General features: G+C 38.9%; 5 protein-coding genes across 6 annotated transcripts; 3 read left to right on the top strand and 2 right to left on the bottom strand.

The window, feature by feature from the left end:
* The first annotated feature begins 2,114 nt into the window (after positions 1-2,114).
* Positions 2,115-11,729, top strand: LOC106451940 (protein LONGIFOLIA 1-like). 2 transcript variants are annotated; one of them, XM_048765149.1, is made up of 3 exons: positions 2,115-2,130; positions 8,376-8,801; positions 9,207-11,729. In XM_048765149.1, exons 2-3 carry the CDS (start codon positions 8,666-8,668, stop codon positions 11,582-11,584), a joined length of 2,514 nt encoding a protein of 837 aa, XP_048621106.1. In that variant the 5' UTR covers positions 2,115-2,130; positions 8,376-8,665; the 3' UTR covers positions 11,585-11,729. The 2 variants fall into 2 exon arrangements, with proteins under 2 accessions (XP_048621106.1, XP_013749391.1); XM_013893937.3 differs by lacking the exon at positions 2,115-2,130 and adding an exon at positions 7,912-8,263.
* On the top strand, positions 2,127-5,468 carry LOC106451939 (protein LONGIFOLIA 2-like). Its single transcript, XM_013893936.3, has 2 exons — positions 2,127-2,527; positions 2,949-5,468. Exons 1-2 carry the CDS (start codon positions 2,389-2,391, stop codon positions 5,321-5,323), a joined length of 2,514 nt encoding a protein of 837 aa, XP_013749390.1. The 5' UTR covers positions 2,127-2,388; the 3' UTR covers positions 5,324-5,468.
* Positions 5,884-7,076, bottom strand: LOC125591256 (2-isopropylmalate synthase 1, chloroplastic-like). The gene is made up of 5 exons (XM_048765150.1): positions 6,935-7,076; positions 6,784-6,859; positions 6,541-6,624; positions 6,201-6,460; positions 5,884-6,122 (listed from the first exon to the last, which is right to left on the bottom strand). The coding sequence occupies exons 4-5, from the start codon at positions 6,443-6,445 to the stop codon at positions 5,999-6,001; spliced, it is 369 nt and encodes a 122-aa protein (XP_048621107.1). The 5' UTR covers positions 6,446-6,460; positions 6,541-6,624; positions 6,784-6,859; positions 6,935-7,076; the 3' UTR covers positions 5,884-5,998.
* A 341-nt stretch (positions 11,730-12,070) lies between the features above and the next one.
* Positions 12,071-12,963, bottom strand: LOC106453937 (2-isopropylmalate synthase 1, chloroplastic-like). Its single transcript, XM_022704225.2, has 4 exons — positions 12,934-12,963; positions 12,800-12,871; positions 12,460-12,719; positions 12,071-12,381 (listed from the first exon to the last, which is right to left on the bottom strand). The coding sequence occupies exons 1-4, from the start codon at positions 12,961-12,963 to the stop codon at positions 12,210-12,212; spliced, it is 534 nt and encodes a 177-aa protein (XP_022559946.1). The 3' UTR covers positions 12,071-12,209.
* A 2,585-nt stretch (positions 12,964-15,548) lies between these two features.
* On the top strand, positions 15,549-16,640 carry LOC125592030. The gene is made up of 2 exons (XM_048767017.1): positions 15,549-16,030; positions 16,292-16,640. Exons 1-2 carry the CDS (start codon positions 15,549-15,551, stop codon positions 16,638-16,640), a joined length of 831 nt encoding a protein of 276 aa, XP_048622974.1.
* The last annotated feature ends 4,248 nt before the right edge of the window (positions 16,641-20,888 follow it).

Here is a 20,888-nt window from a genome sequence, read left to right as displayed (position 1 = left end):
AAAAATAATATAGAGTAGATTGATTTTAAAAGTAGAGAGATTTGTTGAATTTGAAAAAGTTGAAGAGAATTTTAAATATTGTGAAAATCTAAGAAAATAAATTATTATTATATATATATATATATATATATATTTATATATGTAGTATTCTTAAAATCTTGTTTTATGAGTTAAATTGTTAAGAATACAACTTCTACTAAAACTAATTTTAATAGATTTATAGAATCATTAAAATCTATTTTTTGAATTATGAAAATCTATAAAATAATAATAATAGACTTTTTAATTCTAACAATCATTAAAAATGTAACTCCACTAATATTTAGGCAACTTTTTGTTGTTTTTCTTTTGGGAAAGGGTTTTCTGAATGACATCTACAATACTGGAACAGATCATGGATAATGGAAATGAAATCATGTTGCCACTTCTCAGTAAAACATCAGTTCTTTCTCCACATAGGCCATTTTGATTCCTTATTTGGGAAGAAAAACCCAAAGTTCGAGTTGCAAGTTTATGAGAAAGGGCATAAAAATCCAATGGCCCATTTGTTTCCATCCCAAACCACCCGTTTAGAAGCCTAGATAGAGCTGGGAAATACATGCCTTTTTGTTGAGAATTTTTATGACTATAAATTTGTTAAAAAAAAAGACTATAATTTGTAGGATCTAAATTGTAATTGGCCTATAAATTTGAAGGTTCCTGCTCTTCATGAAGAACTTCCATGGTTCATGCTCCCTTGCCTTGTGCATGGCAAGACATCCGACTATTTGTAAGATAATCAGATTTGAGAGCGAACAAAAATCATATCTCCTCCCCGTTTAAACTTCACTGAAGAGGTAACAAGCGCTTCCTCCTTCGCTAGGCAGTTAACGGAGCAAATGCCGCTTGCCAAGGCTTACGTCTTTATAGCCAAAGAGCACAACAATCTTCATCTAGCTTGGGAATTGAGTTCTAAGATCAGGAGCTGTCAGCTTCTCCTCTCCAAAGCAGCAATGAGAGGTCAACCCATTTCACTAGACGAAGCCAAACCCATTGTCACTGCTCTATCAACTCTTATCTACAAGGCGCAAGACGCACATTACGACATAGCCACGTCAATGATGACTATGAAATCTCACATCCAATCACTTGAAGAGCGTGCACACGCAGCCACTGTTCACATCCAAGCTAAGTTCGACGCGCAAGCATGTGGATGGGCTTTTGGAATGAACGTTTTCGACTTGATCGCTTGGAGGAAAGCGAATGTGACTGGTCGGTACCGTTACTGGCAAGAGCAGAACATAGAGCGAACGCTTTGGAAACTGGGGACTCTTCCTCCAGGTCTATTAGCTTTCTATGGCCTCACTGAGCCGCTAGACAGAAGATGGCATGTCTTAGGTTTAGGTTATGATGTGAACATTGATAACCGTTTGATTGAAACCGCGGCTGTGATTCACTATAATGGGAACATGAAGCCTTGGCTAAAGCTGGGTATTGGTAGGTATAAACCTTTCTGGTCAAGATATTTGAACTCGAGCCATCCTTATTTACAAGATCGTGTCACAGCTTAGAGGCAAAAGATTATTGATTTTCTTATACACTTTGAAGATTCTTTTTGTAGATCTCAGAAAGTTTGTCAGATTCAGATAGTGTCTGAAGACTGTTTTCTTCTCTTATAATCACACATTAGAGGGTCCATAATGTACATGATACATTTTTGGCAAGATTTCTTAGATTTTTATATTTTCAAGCTCCAGACTTGCAGTGTTACAGTATGTTAGTATATTGAATACTAGTATTATTAGCATATGCACATTTTATTTTTAATTAACGTAATATATTAAAAATACAATTATAAATTAGAAACGAGGAAGAAAAGAAGATAATATTGTGGATATATTTTTTAAGTTGGTAACGAGAAGACATGAGTCACATGCAGAGGGAGACATCTCAAAAACAGAGTTTTAACAAACCACATCCACTTGCCACAGCCCCCTCACTTCCTCTCTCTAATCTCACCTCATTTCTATTCCATTACTCATCAGAAAACACACAAGACAATGTTTTTGTTTTGTACTCTGAGCAGAAAACAGAGGAACATTTGGCAGAGTATTTCTCTTGTTCCCTCTGCTTGGCTTTATCTGTTTCTCGGTATCTGAAAGTTTCTGTCTTTCTTTTTCTTGGGTTTGTGAGATTTTTATCAGTGACATTTCCCTGAATTATTTTCTTCTGAAGGATTCCTACACAAGGAATCTCTTTTGTTCTGTAATAAACAGAGCTTTTGGAACTATATGATAACATGGAAAGTGGGTCATTCTCGTTATGGTGTGGTTCAGTGGTGGTTGCTTGTTGATGGAGATATAACCAAACCTTGAAGTTATTCCAAAAAAAAAGAAGAAGTTACTACTCATGGCTGCAAAGCTTTTGCATACATTGGCAGATGAAAACTCTGATCTACAGAAGAAAATTGGGTGTATGAATGGGATTTTCCAAATCTTTGATCGCCACAACCATTTTCTCTCAAACCGGCGAAAAAGTCTTACTTTAGGTAATCATAATAACACTATATATAAGATATAAATAAATAACTACTTGTGACTTAGATCATGTCTCTTAGTGGTTGACTTGTACATGGCCATCTGTTCTTTAGCTATATGATGTCTTTCCATGTTCTTCTTAAGTTCTGTTTCTTCTTCATGAACCAAAAGGTATTGTCTCATTCTTCTGTGAGGACTAAAAGGTTTGTCATATCTGGAGATAAAGTTGCTCTAGTTTGTGAAATGCATGTTTGTTTTGTTAGATTAGATTATTGTATTTTGTGTGGCTTTTACTTGGTAGATTTTGACTTCTCTGAACCTTAGAAGACTCTTCACGTTTCTTAAATCTGTAATGCTTATGGTTTATAAGCAAAGATAATTTGATATGATCCTATATAAGTCTTTTGGTCTCATGTGTTGTTCTTGTTGCAGGTAATATCAACTTTGAAAGAGACCCTGCATTGCAGATTCAAGACTCCAACATTATCAACACCGGAAATGAGACAAGCGAGAAACTAACAAGAGTATCAACAGAATCTTCTAGAGTTTCCTTCTCATCATCATGTTCATCATCTTCCCCATTGTCTTCTGATCTCAACAAAGAAACTCAACCTGAGATTTCACCGTATGACCACCGGGTCATTTTTCAAGAATCTCCAGCTATGAGCCAAGGAAGCGGGTTGGGACTTGACCTTAGAGATGTTGTTAGAGACTCTATGTACAGAGAAGCTAGAGGGCTTTCTGAAGTATCCAGACACAACAAGAGAAGAGATGATTCTCCAAGACCACCACCCTATGGTTTGAAGCAATCCACTCCTGTAGATTTCAATGAATCCTGCAAAGCTCTAGCCAAACTCAACACTTCTCAGTATTATTACAATGAGGTTGACTTGAAAGATGCGTCTCGTTACTACGTTGATTCTCACAAGAAGAAGTCTAAATCCAAGAAGAAGGTGAAAGAGTCTCCTAAGCTTTCTTTGGACAGTAGAGACCACCTTGATCTCAATTCAGGTAATAACAATAAGCTTGTTGAGAGTTTCAGTAGAAGCTCTAGCGTGAACAAACGGCCTCCTAGTGTTGTTGCAAAGCTAATGGGATTGGAGACGTTACCTGGTTCTCCACTGAGAAGAGACAAACTCAACAGTGATCCGTTCTCAAGGTCATTGAGGGAGAATGGCATGAACCGGACTATCCGGTTATCTCCTAGCTCACCAAGGAAGGACCTTGCTTCTACTTCTTCTTCATCTTCACCAAGATGGAGAAGCTCTGAGTTTGTAATGAAACCTTTATCAAGTTTGAGGTTTCCCATTGAACCAGCTCCATGGAAGAAGCAACAGAAGCAAGCCTGCAGGCCTGTGAAAGCTCTGTTGAAAGATCTAGAGCTTAAGCATCCGGTTAAGGATCTGAGAGCTATTAATGAGATAGTAGAGGCAATGCAAACGAAAAGCATCAAGCAGCAAGAATGCTCAAACTCAAGAGGCTTGGAAAGCCATGTGATGCCATCATCCACTATGAGAGGAGGACCAATTGTGATAATGAAACCTGCTAGACTTGTTGAGAGATCTTGTGTTCCTTCATCATCTCTGATTCCCATTCACAGTCTTAATAGAGAAGAAGAGTCTGTGAATGTTAAAAGAAACTCAACTAGTAAAAAGGCAGCAAAAGATAACAGAAACGTCACTACAAAGAATGGAGGAGCTGCTAGTCCAAGATTGAATCATATGAAGAAGCATGACAATGAGAAGCGTTCTCGCCCACCACCTATACCATCTGATTCAAGCAAATCAAGAAGACAAACAGACAAAGAATCTGTTACTTCTCCTGGTGGTAGGCGTAGTAGACAAGGTGGTAGAAAGAGTCAAACTGTAATAGAGACAGCAAAAACAGTAGTCTCTAACTTAATGCAGAACGCTAGTCCAAAGTCTAGTGGAGATGGGTCATCGGAACATCCAAGTCCAGTGTCTGTTCTCAACGCATCAATCTACAGAGACATCAAACCATCTCAAGCTAGTGAAGGCACCAAGACTGATGAAGAAGACGAGTGGAATCCAGCTTACAGCTTCTCAAAGACAACAACCACCTTGTCTCCAGAGGTAAACAGAAAGAAGCTTCAGAACGTGGAGCATTTGGTTCAGAAGCTGAAAAGATTAAACTCTAGCCATGACGAAGCAAGCCAAGACTACGTTGCATCGCTATGCGAGAACAGTGGTGCTGACACTGATCACAGATACATATCCGAGATTCTGTTAGCCTCTGGTCTTCTCCTGAGAGACTTAGCCTCAGAGTCAACTACGTTTCAGCTCCACTCTTCAGGTCATCCTATTAACCCTGAGCTGTTTCTCGTTCTTGAGCAAACTAAAGGAAGCAGTGGTGGCGGCAATGAGAAGAAGCTCAACCGCAAGGTTGTGTTCGACGCTGTTAATGAGATGCTTGTGAAGAAGTTAGCTATTGTTGATGTAGAGCCATGGCTGAAGCGAGGTAAAGGGATGAAGAGGAGGGTGTTTAGTGCGCAACAACTCTTGAAAGAGCTGTGTTCAGAGATAGAAACAATGCAAAAGGAAGCCAAGAGGAGATCAGATAACTTGTTCTTGTTGGGGGAACAAGAAGAGGACTTCTTGAAATGTATATTGGATGAAGATATGGAGATGCGGTCTGAGAAATGGACGGAGTTTGATGATGTAGTCCCGGGTATAGTGCTTCACTTGGAGAGGCTTCTCTTCAAGGACCTGGTGAGTGAGGTCGTGCATGGTGAGATTGATCGGCTGCAACCTACTCCAAGCAGACGAGTAGTTATTACTGATTCATAAACTCGTTTTTTATATTCTCTGTACTCTAAAGCCGTATATAAATAATAATACAAGTCAAAAGTCATGTAACCATTCTCTGCATGTTTGTTCTCTTTTCTTTCTCTTCGATGTTTGGTGATAAATAAATATTGTGCTCGTTATATCAGCTAGATATGAATAATGTGTTACTTATCACTATGTAGTGGTTCAAACTTGAACATAGGCCTGCCTGCTTGTGCTGCAACAGCTTCACGAAGTTGACGTGCCTACGTACCAAGTGAACTAGCTTAGTTAGTTGCTCATTGGAGACTTCTTTGTTATCTTGTAGATTTCCAGTGAATATAAAGTTTACTTCGAGATCAGTTGCTCCATCTCCACTCCAATCATGGCCATAGTTTTGTAGAGACAGACCCTGAAAAGAACCAAATCTCATTGGTACATTGTGTTTTCTTCAACAAGAGATAAAAAAAAGTTTGATGAAGCTTTCGTATTTGTTGCAAAGATTGAGAAGGTTTTGAAGAAGAGCTATGAGTACAGAGAGCATTGTATTTGCACAATTACATAATTTTCTTCCTTTAAGTTTTTTATAGTAACAAGTGTTTCAAATAAACTACATACAAACTTTGAACACTGAGTTACTGCCAAACACTATATACCTCGAAAGATAACTAACTTTGGTCTCTCACACAAAGATTTTCATTCAGGCAGGGACTTTGATGTTTCGAGAAGGAACTTTTCTTTGAAGTCGAGCATTTTGTTCAGAGCTTCTATATAAGCCTCGAGCCCCGACACTACAACGTTCATTCTCGCTCCGGTTCCACTACCAAAGACATAGAGATGAAAAATCAAACTAGGCAATATGATTATCTTTGTCTAGTTCAAATGAGAAGATTTTTACCTGAAGTTTCTTTGAACTTCTTCACCAGTTAGAGCGTTTCCACGGACAAGAACTCGTGTGGTTGCAATGGCATCAGTGCCTTCTGTTGCTGTATCCATTGAGTACTCAAGCAAAGTCGTCGGTTCCTTAACAATAAGATCAACTGCCTTAAAAGCTGATTTGACAGGGCAAGTTCCCCTAGAACTAGCGCCATGCTCTTTGCCATCAGCATCAGCAAGTGTCACAGTTTCTGTTGAAAGCTCCATAGTCGCACAAATTATCTGCATCCCACTTTCATTAAAAATGAGACAACTAACATGACAACAGAGCTCAATAAAAACTATCTTAATCATAGTTTCACCTGAATGTCCAGGAGTTTCCACACGGCTTCTGGCTGGAACACCTCGTCAGATACCAAAGCTATTCTCTCCGCGTCCGTAACGCTCTGGAAGAAAACATAAACGATCGGTTGGAATTGAAAACACTTAGACATCTGAATAAATAATGTGATATTAGGAGTAAAGTAAAAATACGAGAAGACATTAGTGTCTCCCTCCCACAAAGATGGTAACATTGAGTATGTTTGGGTGAGATTGATGTGTACCTCAGTCAAACTGTCTTTCAACGCAAGATGCCCATCAGATTTCCTCTGTTCCTGGCTTGTCAGTTGCTTCACAGTCCTAAGATGGACAAAACACAATGAAAACTTTGGGATTTTGAAACCATCCTTTTGTATAACTACGAGAGCAATTTACCATTGTTTGAGATTTTGAAGGTAGCTCAGCGCATTAGCCACAATTAATGGGAAAAGTGAAAGCCCCAGTAACTGAATCACCACACAAAAGATCTTCTCTAGAAAATCTTCACCTGGGTCTAGGTTTCCAGCTAGAGTGCTGATTTGCTAGATCTTCTCTAGAAAACATTCATCTGGGTCTAGTGAATGTGGAGAACATTCAGATATTTGTAGAGGAATATCTAATTGATCTGTCTCCAATAAACGAGATGCACAAATTATGGACTTCTTAACTCTTGGGTCATCAATTCACATAAACATAAGTAAATTAATCCAGAGGATTTTTGACTGAGTAAGTCCTCACTTTTTGATTGCTCCTTGAGAGCTTACACAAAGTAGTAAGTGTTCAATGTTCATGCACACATAGGTTAATTTAGTTCTTGAGAAAACTTTACTTTACTAGTTAAATGTTATCTTGAGAAATGGACTTCACCTCACCAAATTAACAAGTCTTAATATTCCTATTGATCTCTTGTGTTTCAAGTTTCAACAAAGACTATACTCTCTTCAAATAAGTTTAGCTTTATATTGGTTGTTAAGGCTCTAACTTGCAACCTTGAAAATGAAGCAATGGTACAATGGTAATGCGTTTTAACATCCCTACCCCTAACTACTAAAGCATGTTTTTCCGTTTACTAATTTCAGTGTAGCATGTGAATCTGTTCTAACTTAAAACTAATTTGATTATTGAATATAATTTTTTCCTGTGCTTTTCATCTAATTCAGGGAGAGAAAAAACCATATTACATTTCACCAAGTGTATAGATTGAAAAAAAGATACAATTATAAATAATAATTTAGAAATGAGGAAGCAAAGAAGATAATATTGTGGATATTTTTAAGTTGGTCACGAGAAGACAGGAGTCACATGCAGAGGGAGACATCTCAAAAACAGAGGGTTTAACAAACCACATCCACTTGCCACAGCCCCCTCACTTCCTCTCACTAATCTCACCTCATTTCTATTCTATTACTCATCAGAAACACACATAGACAATGTTCTGTTTTGTACTGTGAGCAGAAAGAGAGAGTAGAAAACAAAGGAACATTTGGCAGAGTATTTCTTTTGTTCCCTCTGCTTGGCCTTATCTGTTTCTCCGTATCTGAAAGTTTCTGTCTTTTTTTTCTTGGATTTGTGAGGTTTATCAGTGACATTTCCCTGAATTATTTTCTTCTGAAGGATTCCTTCCTACACAAGGACTCTCGTTTGTTCTGTAACAAACAGAGCTTTTTTTTTTTTTGTTAGTGCGAGATAACTCAGGAAAAGGGTTCGTCTCTTTTCTCGCCTCCGGTGAGATTTGGGAATCTATCTAAAATTTTGAACTTCTGCTACAAGTAGAAACAAAAATGCTAATTTTCTTCTTCTCTATTTTTTTTTTTTTTTTTTTTTTTGTCGTTGATAGGGAGGGAATATATAAGCAGCTGTAATTAGCTGGAGGGCAATGGCGTTCTCACATTGAGCTTTGCCTAAGGCCAATTTTATTGGAATCTAAATTGATAAAAAATCTCAGCTTTTTTTGGAACTATATGATAACATGGAAAGTGGGTCATTCTCGTTATGGTGGTTGCTTGTTGATGGATATTTAACGAAAGCTTGAAGTTATTCCAAAACTAGTGTTTACTGGAAACAACAAGGAGAGTATATAATACTGTAAAGTTTCAGAGCCAAGAAGATAACAAAGAGTTAGTATTCATGGCTGCGAAGCTTTTGCATACATTGGCAGATGAAAACTCGGATCTACAGAAGAAAATTGGATGTATGAATGGGATTTTCCAACTCTTTGATCGTCACCATGTTCTCACAAACCGGCGAAAAAGTCTTACTTTAGGTAATCATATAACACTGTAACATATAAATAAATACTTGTGATTTAGATCGTGTCTCTTAGTGGTTGACTTGTACATGGCCATATGTTCTTAGCTATATGATGTCCTTTTCCATGTTCTTAAGTTTTATTTCTTCTTCATGAACTAAATGGTCTTGTCTGATTCTTCTGTAAGGGCTAAAAGGTTTGTGTCATATCTTCAGACAAAGTTGCTCTAGTTTGTGAAATGCATGTTTGTTTTGTTAGATTAGATTTGTATTTTGTGTGGCTTTTGCTTGGTAGATTTTGACTTCTCTGAACCTTAGACTCTTCAAGTTTCTTAAATCTGTAATGCTTATGGTTTATAAGCAAAGAGAATTGGATATGATCCTATAACTCTTTTGATCTCATGTGTTGTTGTTCTTGCAGGTAATATCAACTTTGAAAGAGACTCTGCATTGCAGATTCAAGACTCCAACATTATCAACATCGGAAATGAGACAAGCGAGAAACTAAGAAGGGTATCAACCGAATCTTCCAGAGTTTCCTTCTCATCCTCATGTTCATCATCTTCCCCACTGTCTTCTGATCCCAACAAAGAAACTCAACCTGAGATTTCACCGTATGACCACCGGGTCATTTTTCAAGAATCTCCAGCGATGAGCCAAGGAAGCGGGTTGGGACTTGACCTTAGAGATGTTGTTAGAGACTCCATGTACAGAGAAGCTAGAGGACTTTCCGAAGTATCCAGACACAACAAGAGAAGAGATGATTCTCCAAGACCACCCTATGGTTTGAAGCAATCCACTCCTGTTGATTTCAATGAATCCTGCAAAGCTCTAGCCAAACTCAACACTTCTCAGTATTATTACAATGAGGTTGACTTGAAAGATGCGTCCCGTTACTATGTTGATTCTCACAAGAGGTCTAAATCCAAGAAGAAGGTGAAAGAGTCTCCTAAGCTTTCTTTGGAGAGTAGAGACCACCTTGGTCTCAAGTCAGGCAATAACAATAAGCTTGTTGAGAGTTTCAGTAGAAGCTCTAGCGTGAACAAACGGCCTCCTAGTGTTGTTGCAAAGCTAATGGGGTTGGAGACGTTACCTGGTTCTCCACTGAGAAGAGACAAACTCAACAGTGATCCGTTCTCAAGGTCATTGAGGGAGAATAGCATGAACCGGACTATCCGGTTATCTCCTAGCTCACCAAGAAGCTTAGGGAAGGACCTAGCTTCTTCTTCATCACCAAGATGGAGAAGGTCTGAGTTTGTTATTAAACCTTTATCAAGTTTGAGGTTTCCCATTGAACCAGCTCCATGGAAGAAGCAACAGAAGCAAGCCTGCAGGCCTCTGTTGAAAGATCTAGAGTTTAAGCATTCGGTAAAGGATCTGAGAGCTATTAATGAAATAGTAGAGGCAATGCAAACAAAAAGCGTCAAGCAGCAAGAATGTTCAACAAGCTCAAGAGGCTTGGAAAGCCATGTGATGCCATCATCCACTATGAGAGGAGGACCAATTGTGATTATGAAGCCTGCCAGACTTGTTGGTGTTCCTTCACCATCTCTGATTCCCATTCACAGTCTTAATAGAGAAGAAGGGTCTGTGAATGTTAAAAGAAACTTGAGATCTTCTCAGGTCACTACAAAGAGTGCAAGTCCAAGATTGAGTCATATGAAGAAGCATGAGAATGAGAAGTACTCTAGGCCACCACCTATACCATCTGATTCAAGCAAATCAAGAAGACAAACAAACCGAAAACTCGAAGAATCTGCTACTTCTCCTGGTGGTAGTAGGCGTAGTAGACAAGGTTCTCAGAGGAGATTGATGCAGCAAAAGGATGGCCAAGCAGGTGGTGGAAAGAGCTCATCTGTGATAGAGACAGCTAAAACAGTAGTCTCTAACTTAATGCAGAACGCTAGTCAAAAGTCTAGTGGAGATGGATCATCGGAACATCCAAGTCCAGTGTCTGTTCTCAACGCATCAATCTACAGAGACATCAAACCATCTCAAGCTAGTGAAGGCACCAAGACTGATGAAGAAGACGAGTGGAATCCAGCTTACAGCTTCTCAAAGACAACAACCACCTTGTCTCCAGAGGTAAACAGAAAGAAGCTTCAGAACGTGGAGCATTTGGTTCAGAAGCTGAAAAGATTAAACTCTAGCCATGACGAAGCAAGCCAAGACTACGTTGCATCGCTATGCGAGAACAGTGGTGCTGACACTGATCACAGATACATATCCGAGATTCTGTTAGCCTCTGGTCTTCTCCTGAGAGACTTAGCCTCAGAGTCAACTACGTTTCAGCTCCACTCTTCAGGTCATCCTATTAACCCTGAGCTGTTTCTCGTTCTTGAGCAAACTAAAGGAAGCAGTGGTGGCGGCAATGAGAAGAAGCTCAACCGCAAGGTTGTGTTCGACGCTGTTAATGAGATGCTTGTGAAGAAGTTAGCTATTGTTGATGTAGAGCCATGGCTGAAGCGAGGTAAAGGGATGAAGAGGAGGGTGTTTAGTGCGCAACAACTCTTGAAAGAGCTGTGTTCAGAGATAGAAACAATGCAAAAGGAAGCCAAGAGGAGATCAGATAACTTGTTCTTGTTGGGGGAACAAGAAGAGGACTTCTTGAAATGTATATTGGATGAAGATATGGAGATGCGGTCTGAGAAATGGACGGAGTTTGATGATGTAGTCCCGGGTATAGTGCTTCACTTGGAGAGGCTTCTCTTCAAGGACCTGGTGAGTGAGGTCGTGCATGGTGAGATTGATCGGCTGCAACCTACTCCAAGCAGACGAGTAGTTATTACTGATTCATAAACTCGTTTTTTATATTCTCTGTACTCTAAAGCCGTATATAAATAATAATACAAGTCAAAAGTCATGTAACCATTCTCTGCATGTTTGTTCTCTTTTCTTTCTCTTCGATGTTTGGTGATAAATAAATATTGTGCTCGTTATATCAGCTAGATATGAATAATGTGTTACTTATCACTATGTAGTGGTTCAAACTTGAACATAGGCCTGCCTGCTTGTGCTGCAACAGCTTCACGAAGTTGACGTTCCTACCAAGTGAACTAGCTTAGTTAGTTGCTCATTGGAGACTTATTTGTTATCTTGTAGATTTCCAGTGAATATAAAGTTTACTTCGAGATCAGTTGCTCCATCTCCACTCCAATCATGGCCATAGTTTTGTAGAGACAGACCCTGAAAAGAACCAAATCTCATTGGTACATTGTGTTTTCTTCAACAAGAGATAAAAAAAAAGTTTGATGAAGCTTTCGTATTTGTTGCAAAGATTGAGAAGGTTTTGAAGAAGAGCTATGAGTACAGAGAGCCATTGTATTTGCACAATTACATAATTTTCTTCGTTTAAGTTTTTTATAGTAACAAGTGTTTCAAATAAACTACATACAAACTTTGAACACTGAGTTACTGCCAAACACTATATACCTAGAAAGATAACTAACTTTGGTCTCTCACACAAAGATTTTCGTTCAGGCAGGGACTTTGATGTTTCGAGAAGGAACTTTTCTTTGAAGTCGAGCATTTTGTTCAGAGCTTCCATATAAGCCTCGACCGCCGACACTACAACGTTCATTCTCGCTCCGGTTCCACTACCAAAGACATAGAGATGAAAAATCAAACTAAGCAATATGATTATCTTTGTCTAGTTCAAATGAGAAGATTTTTACCAGAAGTTTCTTTGAACTTCTTCACCAGTTAAAGCGTTTCCACGGACAAGAACTCGTGTGGTTGCAATGGCATCAGTGCCTTCTGTTGCTGTATCCATTGAGTACTCAAGCAAAGTCGTCGGTTCCTTAACAATAAGATCAACTGCCTTAAAAGCTGATTTGACAGGGCAAGTTCCCCTAGAACAAGCGCAATGCTCTTTGCCATCAGCATCAGCAAGTGTCACAGTTGCTGTTGAAAACTCAATAGTCGCACAAATTATCTGCATCCCACTTTCATTAAAAATGAGACAACTAACATGACAACAGAGGTCAATAAAAACTATCTTAATCACAGTTTCACCTGAATGTCCAGGAGTTTCCACACGGCTTCTGGCTGGAACACCTCGTCAGATACCAAAGCTATTCTCTCAGTCTGATTATTAAACTAACCACTTAAATTTGAACTGCCTTACTTTTTTAAACTCGAAACAGAACCAGACGTAATCTCATATTGTGTGTTTCCATATCCGTGATCTGTTTAAAATCGTTACATATAATCAATATGCATTAATAATACCGAAATCAGTTTAATGATAATCATTTTAGATATGAAAACATTATCAATCCCAAAATCTCTATTGAAACTAATTCACAAAGTTGTTTCCGTATATAGCTCTTGCAATCTTAACAATGGAATATATTGCTACAAGTTCTTAATTTCCAATCCTGCCTCCCAAAATATTCCTTGAAATTGACTATAGCAAGCATCAGTAGTTAGTTTCCATATTCTGCGCTTGAGATTTTAACAAATAACTAGGATTTGATGATTAGCATATATATTCATACGATACGGTTTAGTTTAAAAAACAGAAATAAGAATATCTTAGTTGTAGCTTGCCATCTTTATCCTCTTAACCTAAATTCTAAGAGCTCAATCAGACGCTTCTATATATACTTCTCCTCCTATTTAACTGCTCAATCAGACGCTTCTAGCCCGTGTAACCGTGCGTTGAAACTGCTATTCCTTCGATGGAGTGAGCAGAAGAAAAAACTAAGCAATTTTATAAGGTAGTGTTGAGATGCTGTTTTTATTTGCATGATGAGTCTTAATGATGAGTTCCATTTGTATTATATTTGCAGGTTATTTTTATTTTGGTCCAAAGTGTGCATATTCACAATTTAATAGAAGTAAAAATAAGTTTCCCTTCACGTGCACCCATATGTTGATGGCAAGACCATAGGTAGAAATGGCTAGCTGATAAATAGGTTTCTGTTAATATTATTTTCATTTGATTGCATGTAGACAACTGTTCCAGGACTAAAGCAGCGCCACAGGTATTGTATGCACCAACGAAGTCTTTGGAATTAAACATTAGGTTGTCAAAGTCTTAGTGTGTTTATTCTTGATGTTTGTGTTTTTTTTTTTGCTAAATTCTTGATGTTTGTGTTGTAGTGAACATTACCGCCTACGGGTATGCTGAACTTTGCGAGTTAGACAATTGAAAAGATCTATTTCAATGTGATCTGGAAAACTGGAAAAATCTATATTGGAGTATGGTATTGTACGAAGGATCTTGCCTTATGCTATATATTATAAATTTTTCAATAGACGAAAACGACTTTACAAGAAAACGTCCACAACCAAAATCCACACACCCAAATGAATATTATTGCAACAATAGTCCCAAAGTAACATACAACTATTTGATTGCTATCACAATAGTAGAAACGGATGAACATATGTAACTCGGTAAGTGGTCTTCTGCAGCACGTAACTTTACCCTTGGGCCAAAGCCAAAGCCATATGCTTTCTAAATCAAAGGCTTAAAGTTCAGAGAAGGTATCTAAATCTATATATCTATGTCTTTAACAAGAGAACCAAATCATAAGAGGAAATGGATATTGTTTTCTCAGTTTGTTCAGCCCGTGAGAAGTTCTAGAAGAAACGTTTGCAGAACGACACCAATTTGTATTGACAATAGACAGCAGAAAAAAAAGTTGATATGCAAAATAAAAGACACTCGCAAGATAAAACAGGGCATCACTGAACCGGATCTCATGTACAAACTAACCATATATTTGGCCACAATATTCATATATATATATATATATATATATATATATATATATAACAATTTCAAAACAAACACCCGTGCGTCCGCACGGGTCAAAATCTAGTAGATAATTTAAAAGGTAAATAACTTTCTAATTAAGCCATATCAGCCACATCCGCCTCCTCCTCTAGACAATGCTTGACATAAAAGTTGAACAGAAGCACAAGGCAAACGGTACCGACCATTATTATAACGGCCAACATTCTCTTCTCTTTTTCTTCTTGCCTGTGTTTTTCTGTAATCAAAATTTGAAAGAGAAGCAATGAATTGATTGTATAATCTACATATTTCGTATAGAAGAAATAAGGTAAGTATTTAGATTAAGGATATTTTATGTGATAGAGAATAGGAATATTATCTTTTTATTTAGGGGGGGAGGGGGGGGGGGGTATAATATGATTTCCAATTCTTCAACTAATATACATTACTTTTCTATATATATCTTCAAACAATATACTAAATCAATAAAATGAAGAATAATATGTTTATATTGTAATTTGTAATATGTATCATAATCCATCCTTCCTCTCCACGTTTCTATTCATTTTAAAAATTGAAAAATTATTGACATGAGAAGAATGCATGAAATATTTTGCTCTGAAGCACTTCAGCTGTTTGGTGAATGTCATCGAGTATGTCTTCTAGGGTTTAGTCTCTCCTTCTTCTCGCTACTTTTGCTCCTTCGAAGCTCGTTACGAAAGACTTTGTTAGAGATAAACTTGAAGATAGCTTGAAACTCAAGTCATACTAATCCTACTTGTATTAGGATTAGGATAAAAAGGTTTTACTATTAATTTTAGGAGTTTTAGATCTCTATATAAGAAGATGTTGAGTTGTGACATGAACTTATAAATGAGAGAGATTATTGTGAGAGTTTAAGTTTTGAGAGATTTTCTTAAGCTAATAAAGAAGTTATTCTATAATCTTGTGAGTTAAGCGAACACATTAAGCTAGTAATTGGTATCAGAGCAAAATCTGAAATCATATTCAACGAAGATGGGAGACATCACGACCGTATCGACGAGACCAAAGGAAGGGCCATCATCCATAAAGTGTCCGATGCTGACGGCAACAAACTACACAGTTTGGGCAATGCACATGAAGGTCCTTCTCAAGGTTCACAAAGTGTGGGAAACCGTTGAAAGTGAGACAATCGAGCCCGATAAGAACGATATGGCCACAGCTCTTCTTTTCCAATCTATTCCAGAAGCGCTTATCCAGCAGGTCGGAGAGTTAGATACCGCGAAGCAGGTTTGGGACGCCATTACAGCCCGACATCTAGGAGTGGACAGAGTCAGAGAAGCTCGTTTACAAACCCTAATGGCAGAATTCAATCGCTTGAAGATGAAGGAAACTGATACAATTGATGACTTTGTTGGCAAGCTATCTGAGATCTCTTCGAAATCTGCATCTTTAGGGGAAAATATTGAGGAAACAAAGCTAGTCAAGAAGTTTCTCAAGAGTCTACCTAGAAAGAAGTACATACACATTGTGGTGTCCCTCGAACAAGTACTTGACCTTAAGGTAACAAGCTTTGAAGATATCATTGGTAGATTAAAAGCTTAAGAGGAGCGGGTTGGAGAGGATGATGAGGATGGTCATGAAGAACAGAGTAAGCTTATGTATGCGAACTCAGAGAATCGAGAATATAATGGAGATTTTCGAAACAGAGGACGAGGAGGACGAGGACGAGGAAGATCCTATCAAGAGTTTGACATATCAAAAATTACATGTTTTAGGTGTGACAAGAATGGACACTTTGCGTCTAGTTGTCCCGATAGACTTCTGAAGCTTCAAGAGACATACGAAAACAGACTCAAGGAGATAACAGATTATACACAAGAGGCTGATAGGTTATTAATGCACGAAGTAGTCTACCTCAATGAAAAAAACGTAAACCCCAAGGATTTTGAAGCTAGCTCGGACAGTGACAGAGTTTGGTATCTCGACAATGGGGCGAGTAATCATATGACGGAGAGGTATGAGTACTTCAAGAACATTGATTATTTGGTGACAGGAAAGGTGAGATTTGGGGATGACTCAAGAATCGACATCAAAGGCAAAGGCTCCATACTGTTTATAAGTTAAAACGGCGATAAGAAGATCTTGGCTGATGTTTACTACATACCAGACTTGAAGAGCAGTATTATTAGTTTTGGACAGGCTACAGAAGCTGGTTGTGAAGTGAGAATGAAAGATTATTATATTTTCCTCCATGACAAACAAGGGAAGCTTATAGTACAATCTAAGAGGTCGAGAAACAGATTGTATAAAGTGATGATGAACATCGTGGAAGCCAAGTGCCTTAAGGTGGAGACTCAATCCGAAAGTAGTAAATGGCATGCGAGGTTGGGTCATATTGGAGCAAACTCTATGAGGATGATGATGAAAGAGCAATTAGTAATAGGCTTGCCAAGCCTATACGTTGACAATGAAACATGTTCCTCGTGTTTACTTGGCAAGCACGCCAGAGCTCCATTCCCCAGCTCCACCATGTATCGAGCATCTCAGCCGTTGGAACTCATTCATGGCGACTTGTGTGGACCCATCACACCTCCTACTGCCGGGAACAACCGATATATATTTGTTCTTATTGACGACTACTCAAGGTATATATGGTCAATACTGTTGAAAGAGAAGAGTGAGGCTCTAGAAAAATTCAAAGTCTTCAAAACCGTGGTTGAAGGAGAAACAAAAGAGTTTATCAAGACTTTTAGAACCGATAGGGGAGGAGAGTTCACATCAAATGAATTCAAAAGTTTCTGCGAGACGATGGGAATAAACATACACCTAACTGCTCCATATTCGCCGCAACAAAACAGAGTGGTAGAACGTCGAAACATAACACGGATGGAGATGACAAGGAGCATCCTCAAGCACATGAGTGTACCTAATTATCTGTGGGGTGAAGGAGTTATGCACGCCACTTATGTCATCAACCGGGTAGGAACAAAAGTTCTCAAGTCTCAGACGCCATATGAAGCTCTAAAAGGTCGAAAGTCTAATATCGAACACCTCAAAGTGTTCGGATGTATCAGTTATGCCAAGGTGGATACACCGCATCAAAGAAAGTTGGACGACAGATCAAGGATACTAGTGCATTTAGGAACAGAACCAGGGTGCAAAGCATACAGATTCTTTGATCCAATGAACCGGATGGTAGTGGTAAGTAGAAACATTGTGTTCGATGAGCAAAAGAGCTGGAACTGGAGTGTCTCTACAAGCGAAGCGGCTCTTGCTCCCGGATCATTCAAGCTTGTTTTTGGAGATTTTGGGAACAATGGCATACGAGAAGATGAAGGGAACGTAAATGAGAGTGTCAAAGAAGCTAAAGAAGAAGAACAAGATCCCATAGCAACATCAATCGAAGAAGGCGATCACGAAACAGAGTCCGAAACAGAGCAAGAAGCAGAGCCAGTACTACGACGATCAACTAGGGTCAGTAAGGCTCCCGCTTACTTAGAGGACAATGTATACTTATCTGAGATCGAGGGAGAACGACTGTTACTTCTGTTGAACGAGGAGACATTCAACTATGATGAAGCGTGTGAGGAAGAGATATGGAGAAACGCTTGCGACGATGAGATACTATCCATAGTGAAGAACAAGACATGGGAACTGGTAGACCTTCCTCCCGGAGCTAAAGCCATAGGTATGAAGTGGATTTTCAAGATCAAAAGAATCTTTGATGGAACCATAAACAAACATAAGTCAAGATTGGTAGCTAAGGGATACATTCAAAGACACGGTGTAGATTATGAAGAGGTCTTCTCTCCTGTGGCGCGAATAGAGACTGTACGTCTCATCATAGCACTAGCGGCTTCGAGAGGATAGCAAGTGCATCACCTTGATGTTAAGACAGCTTTTCTGAACGGTGAGCTAAAAGAGAACGTCTATGTATGTCAACCGAAGGGATATATAGTCAAAGGAAGTGAAGAGAAAGTTTACAAGCTAAAGAAGGCGTTGTATGGTTTGAAACAAGCCCCGAGGGCATGGAATGAGAAGCTTAATAAAATCCTAGAGGAGCTGAAGTTTGTTAGATGCACAAAGGAAGCATCTTTGTATCGTTTGACAAGTGATGGAGACGTTTTACTTGTGGCGGTATATGTTGATGACTTGTTGATCACAAGGTCTAAGACAGAGATGATAGACGAGTTCAAGAGCAATATGTCGAACAAGTTCGAAATAAGTGATCTTGGTCTCTTAACCTATTATCTCGGTATTGAAGTTGTTCAACACAATGAGGGAATATCGATCAAACAAGCGAGTTATGCAAAGAAAGTCCTTGAAGAAACAAGCATGATTGACTGCAATGCAACACAGTTTCCTATGGATGCTGGTCTAAAACTCTCCAAGGCGGAGCAGGAAGCAAGCATGGATGAGAAGGATTATCGAAGGGTCATAGGGTGCTTGCGTTACTTGCTACATACTCGACCAGACTTATCTTATTCTGTTGGAGCACTAAGCAGGTATATGCATGAACCTAAAGCTTCTCATTGGGCGGCTCTGAAACAAGTTCTAAGGTATGTAAAAGGCAAATTTGCGTATGGTCTCGACTTCTCACGGTCAAGCAAATCAGGCTGGACGTTAACAGGGTATAGTGATAGTAGTCACAATGTTGACATTGATGATGGAAGAAGTACCACATGCCATATGTTCTAATTGAATGATTTCCCCATCACTTGGTGTTTTCAAAAGCAAGAAATGGTTGCTCTCTCTTCGTGTGAAGCCGAATTCGTGGCAGCTACTGAGGCGGCAAAACAAGAAATTTGGCTACAGGAATTACTTGGTGAAGTAACTGAAGAACCGTGTGAGAAGGTGGTGGTTAAGATAGATAACAAATCTGTAATAGCGCTTACAAAGAATCCGGTGTTCCATGGACGGAGTAAGCATATTCATAAACGTTATCATTTCATTAGAGAGTGCATAGACAATGGTCTAGTGGACGTGGAGCACATTGCAGGAAGCCTTCAGAAAGCCGACATTCTTACTAAAGCCTTAGGAAGATTGAAATTCAAAGAGATGCGAGAGCTTGTTGTAGTTCAAGATTTGAAAGATAGTGATTTCAAGTTTAAAAAGGAGAATGTTAGAGATAAACTTGAAGATAGCTTGAAACTCAACTCATACTAATCCTACTTGTATTAGGATTAGGATAAAAGGTTTTACTATTAAGTTTAGGAGTTTTAGATCTCTATATAAGAAGATGTTGAGTTGTGACATGAACTTATAAGTGAGAGAGATTATTGCGAGAGCTTAAAATTTTGAGAGATTTTCTTAAGTTAATAAAGAAGTTATTCTATAATCTGGTGAGTTAAGCAAACACATTAAGCTAATAAACTTTGTCTTTTCTCCTCTGGACTCTAGTAGATCTGAAGTTGTGTTAGTGTTGTGAATGTATCTACCATGAAAGCACAGTGCCTCCCTCAATGCGCCACCTACTTTAACGTACATCTTCCATGGATATCTGAAGGATCTGTATGGACCGGACCGTGTGGTGGCTCTGGCTCCCATGTAGCAAAACCCATCTCCACCAATCACATCAAACAAAAGAGGAGATACGATGTGAGAATCTGAAGTATGGTTGTGTTACTTATGTGTTTGGATGAGTGAAGAGAATCCCTACCAGGGTGGGTGGGTTGTGTCTTCTTGGCTTGTGGATTGAACGGCTGATCTGTATCCACAGTACACTTAGATCGTCCGTGACAGCTGCTTCATAGACCAGATTCGTCGATGTGCATTGTATCATCATATTCTACGCTATTGAGATATGCATTCACACAACCTGCACCAAAGGAACTTGCGACATTCACAAAGTTGTTGACGATGACCATCCCCAGCCCATATGGGATAAATGCAAGTGTAGGCAAACGGATGCACCAAGTGCTATCATAAGGAACCTTGAGACAGCTGAACTCCCCTGTGTCTGTATCCTGACACTAGTACGTAGCAGTAATAGGTCAGCAAGAACACCCGGGAATGCGTACGCATATGGCTTCATCATTGGATACAAGAGCAAGCACACAGTATAGTCAGAAGTTAGAATGAGACTGAAGCTTTTATTCTAGACTAGATAATACATATATATGCATGCATACCTACACTACTTAGAGGTATTGTTGAGTGCGCAACAGCTTTTGAAAGAGCTGTGTTCAGAGATAGAAACAGTGCAAAAGGAAGGAAGCCAAGAGACGATCAGATAACTTGGTTCTTGTTGGGGGAACAAGAAGAGGACTTGTTGAAATGGAGACAGAGTTTGATGATGTAGTCCCGGGTGTAGTGCTACACTTAGAGAGGCTTCTCTTCAAGGATCTGGTGAGCTAGGTCGTGCATGCATGG

This window comes from Brassica napus, chromosome C8 (assembly GCF_020379485.1).
Source record: "Brassica napus cultivar Da-Ae chromosome C8, Da-Ae, whole genome shotgun sequence".
Taxonomy (NCBI): Eukaryota; Viridiplantae; Streptophyta; class Magnoliopsida; order Brassicales; family Brassicaceae; genus Brassica; species Brassica napus.
The sequence above is the reverse complement of the archived record's forward strand: the minus strand, read 5'-3'. Positions and strand labels throughout refer to the sequence as shown.

What these genes read in the sequence shown, in the direction of transcription:
- LOC106451939 (XM_013893936.3), top strand. Translation starts at nt 2,389, where the DNA reads ATGGCTGCAAAGCTTTTGCATACATTGGCAGATGAAAACTCTGATCTA. An exon ending in GCGAAAAAGTCTTACTTTAG is followed by an intron (nt 2,528 to 2,948) that starts GTAATCATAATA and finishes TTCTTGTTGCAG; the next exon opens with GTAATATCAACTTTGAAAGA.
- LOC125591256 (XM_048765150.1), bottom strand. Translation starts at nt 6,445, where the DNA reads ATGGAGCTTTCAACAGAAACTGTGACACTTGCTGATGCTGATGGCAAA. An exon ending in GAAGTTCAAAGAAACTTCAG is followed by an intron (nt 6,123 to 6,200) that starts GTAAAAATCTTC and finishes TGTCTTTGGTAG; the next exon opens with TGGAACCGGAGCGAGAATGA.
- LOC106451940 (XM_048765149.1), top strand. Translation starts at nt 8,666, where the DNA reads ATGGCTGCGAAGCTTTTGCATACATTGGCAGATGAAAACTCGGATCTA. An exon ending in GCGAAAAAGTCTTACTTTAG is followed by an intron (nt 8,802 to 9,206) that starts GTAATCATATAA and finishes TTGTTCTTGCAG; the next exon opens with GTAATATCAACTTTGAAAGA.
- LOC106453937 (XM_022704225.2), bottom strand. Translation starts at nt 12,963, where the DNA reads ATGGAAACACACAATATGAGATTACGTCTG. An exon ending in GGAAACTCCTGGACATTCAG is followed by an intron (nt 12,720 to 12,799) that starts GTGAAACTGTGA and finishes AGTGGGATGCAG; the next exon opens with ATAATTTGTGCGACTATTGA. An exon ending in GAAGTTCAAAGAAACTTCTG is followed by an intron (nt 12,382 to 12,459) that starts GTAAAAATCTTC and finishes TGTCTTTGGTAG; the next exon opens with TGGAACCGGAGCGAGAATGA.
- LOC125592030 (XM_048767017.1), top strand. Translation starts at nt 15,549, where the DNA reads ATGGGAGACATCACGACCGTATCGACGAGACCAAAGGAAGGGCCATCA. An exon ending in AAGAGTCTACCTAGAAAGAA is followed by an intron (nt 16,031 to 16,291) that starts GTACATACACAT and finishes TACATGTTTTAG; the next exon opens with GTGTGACAAGAATGGACACT.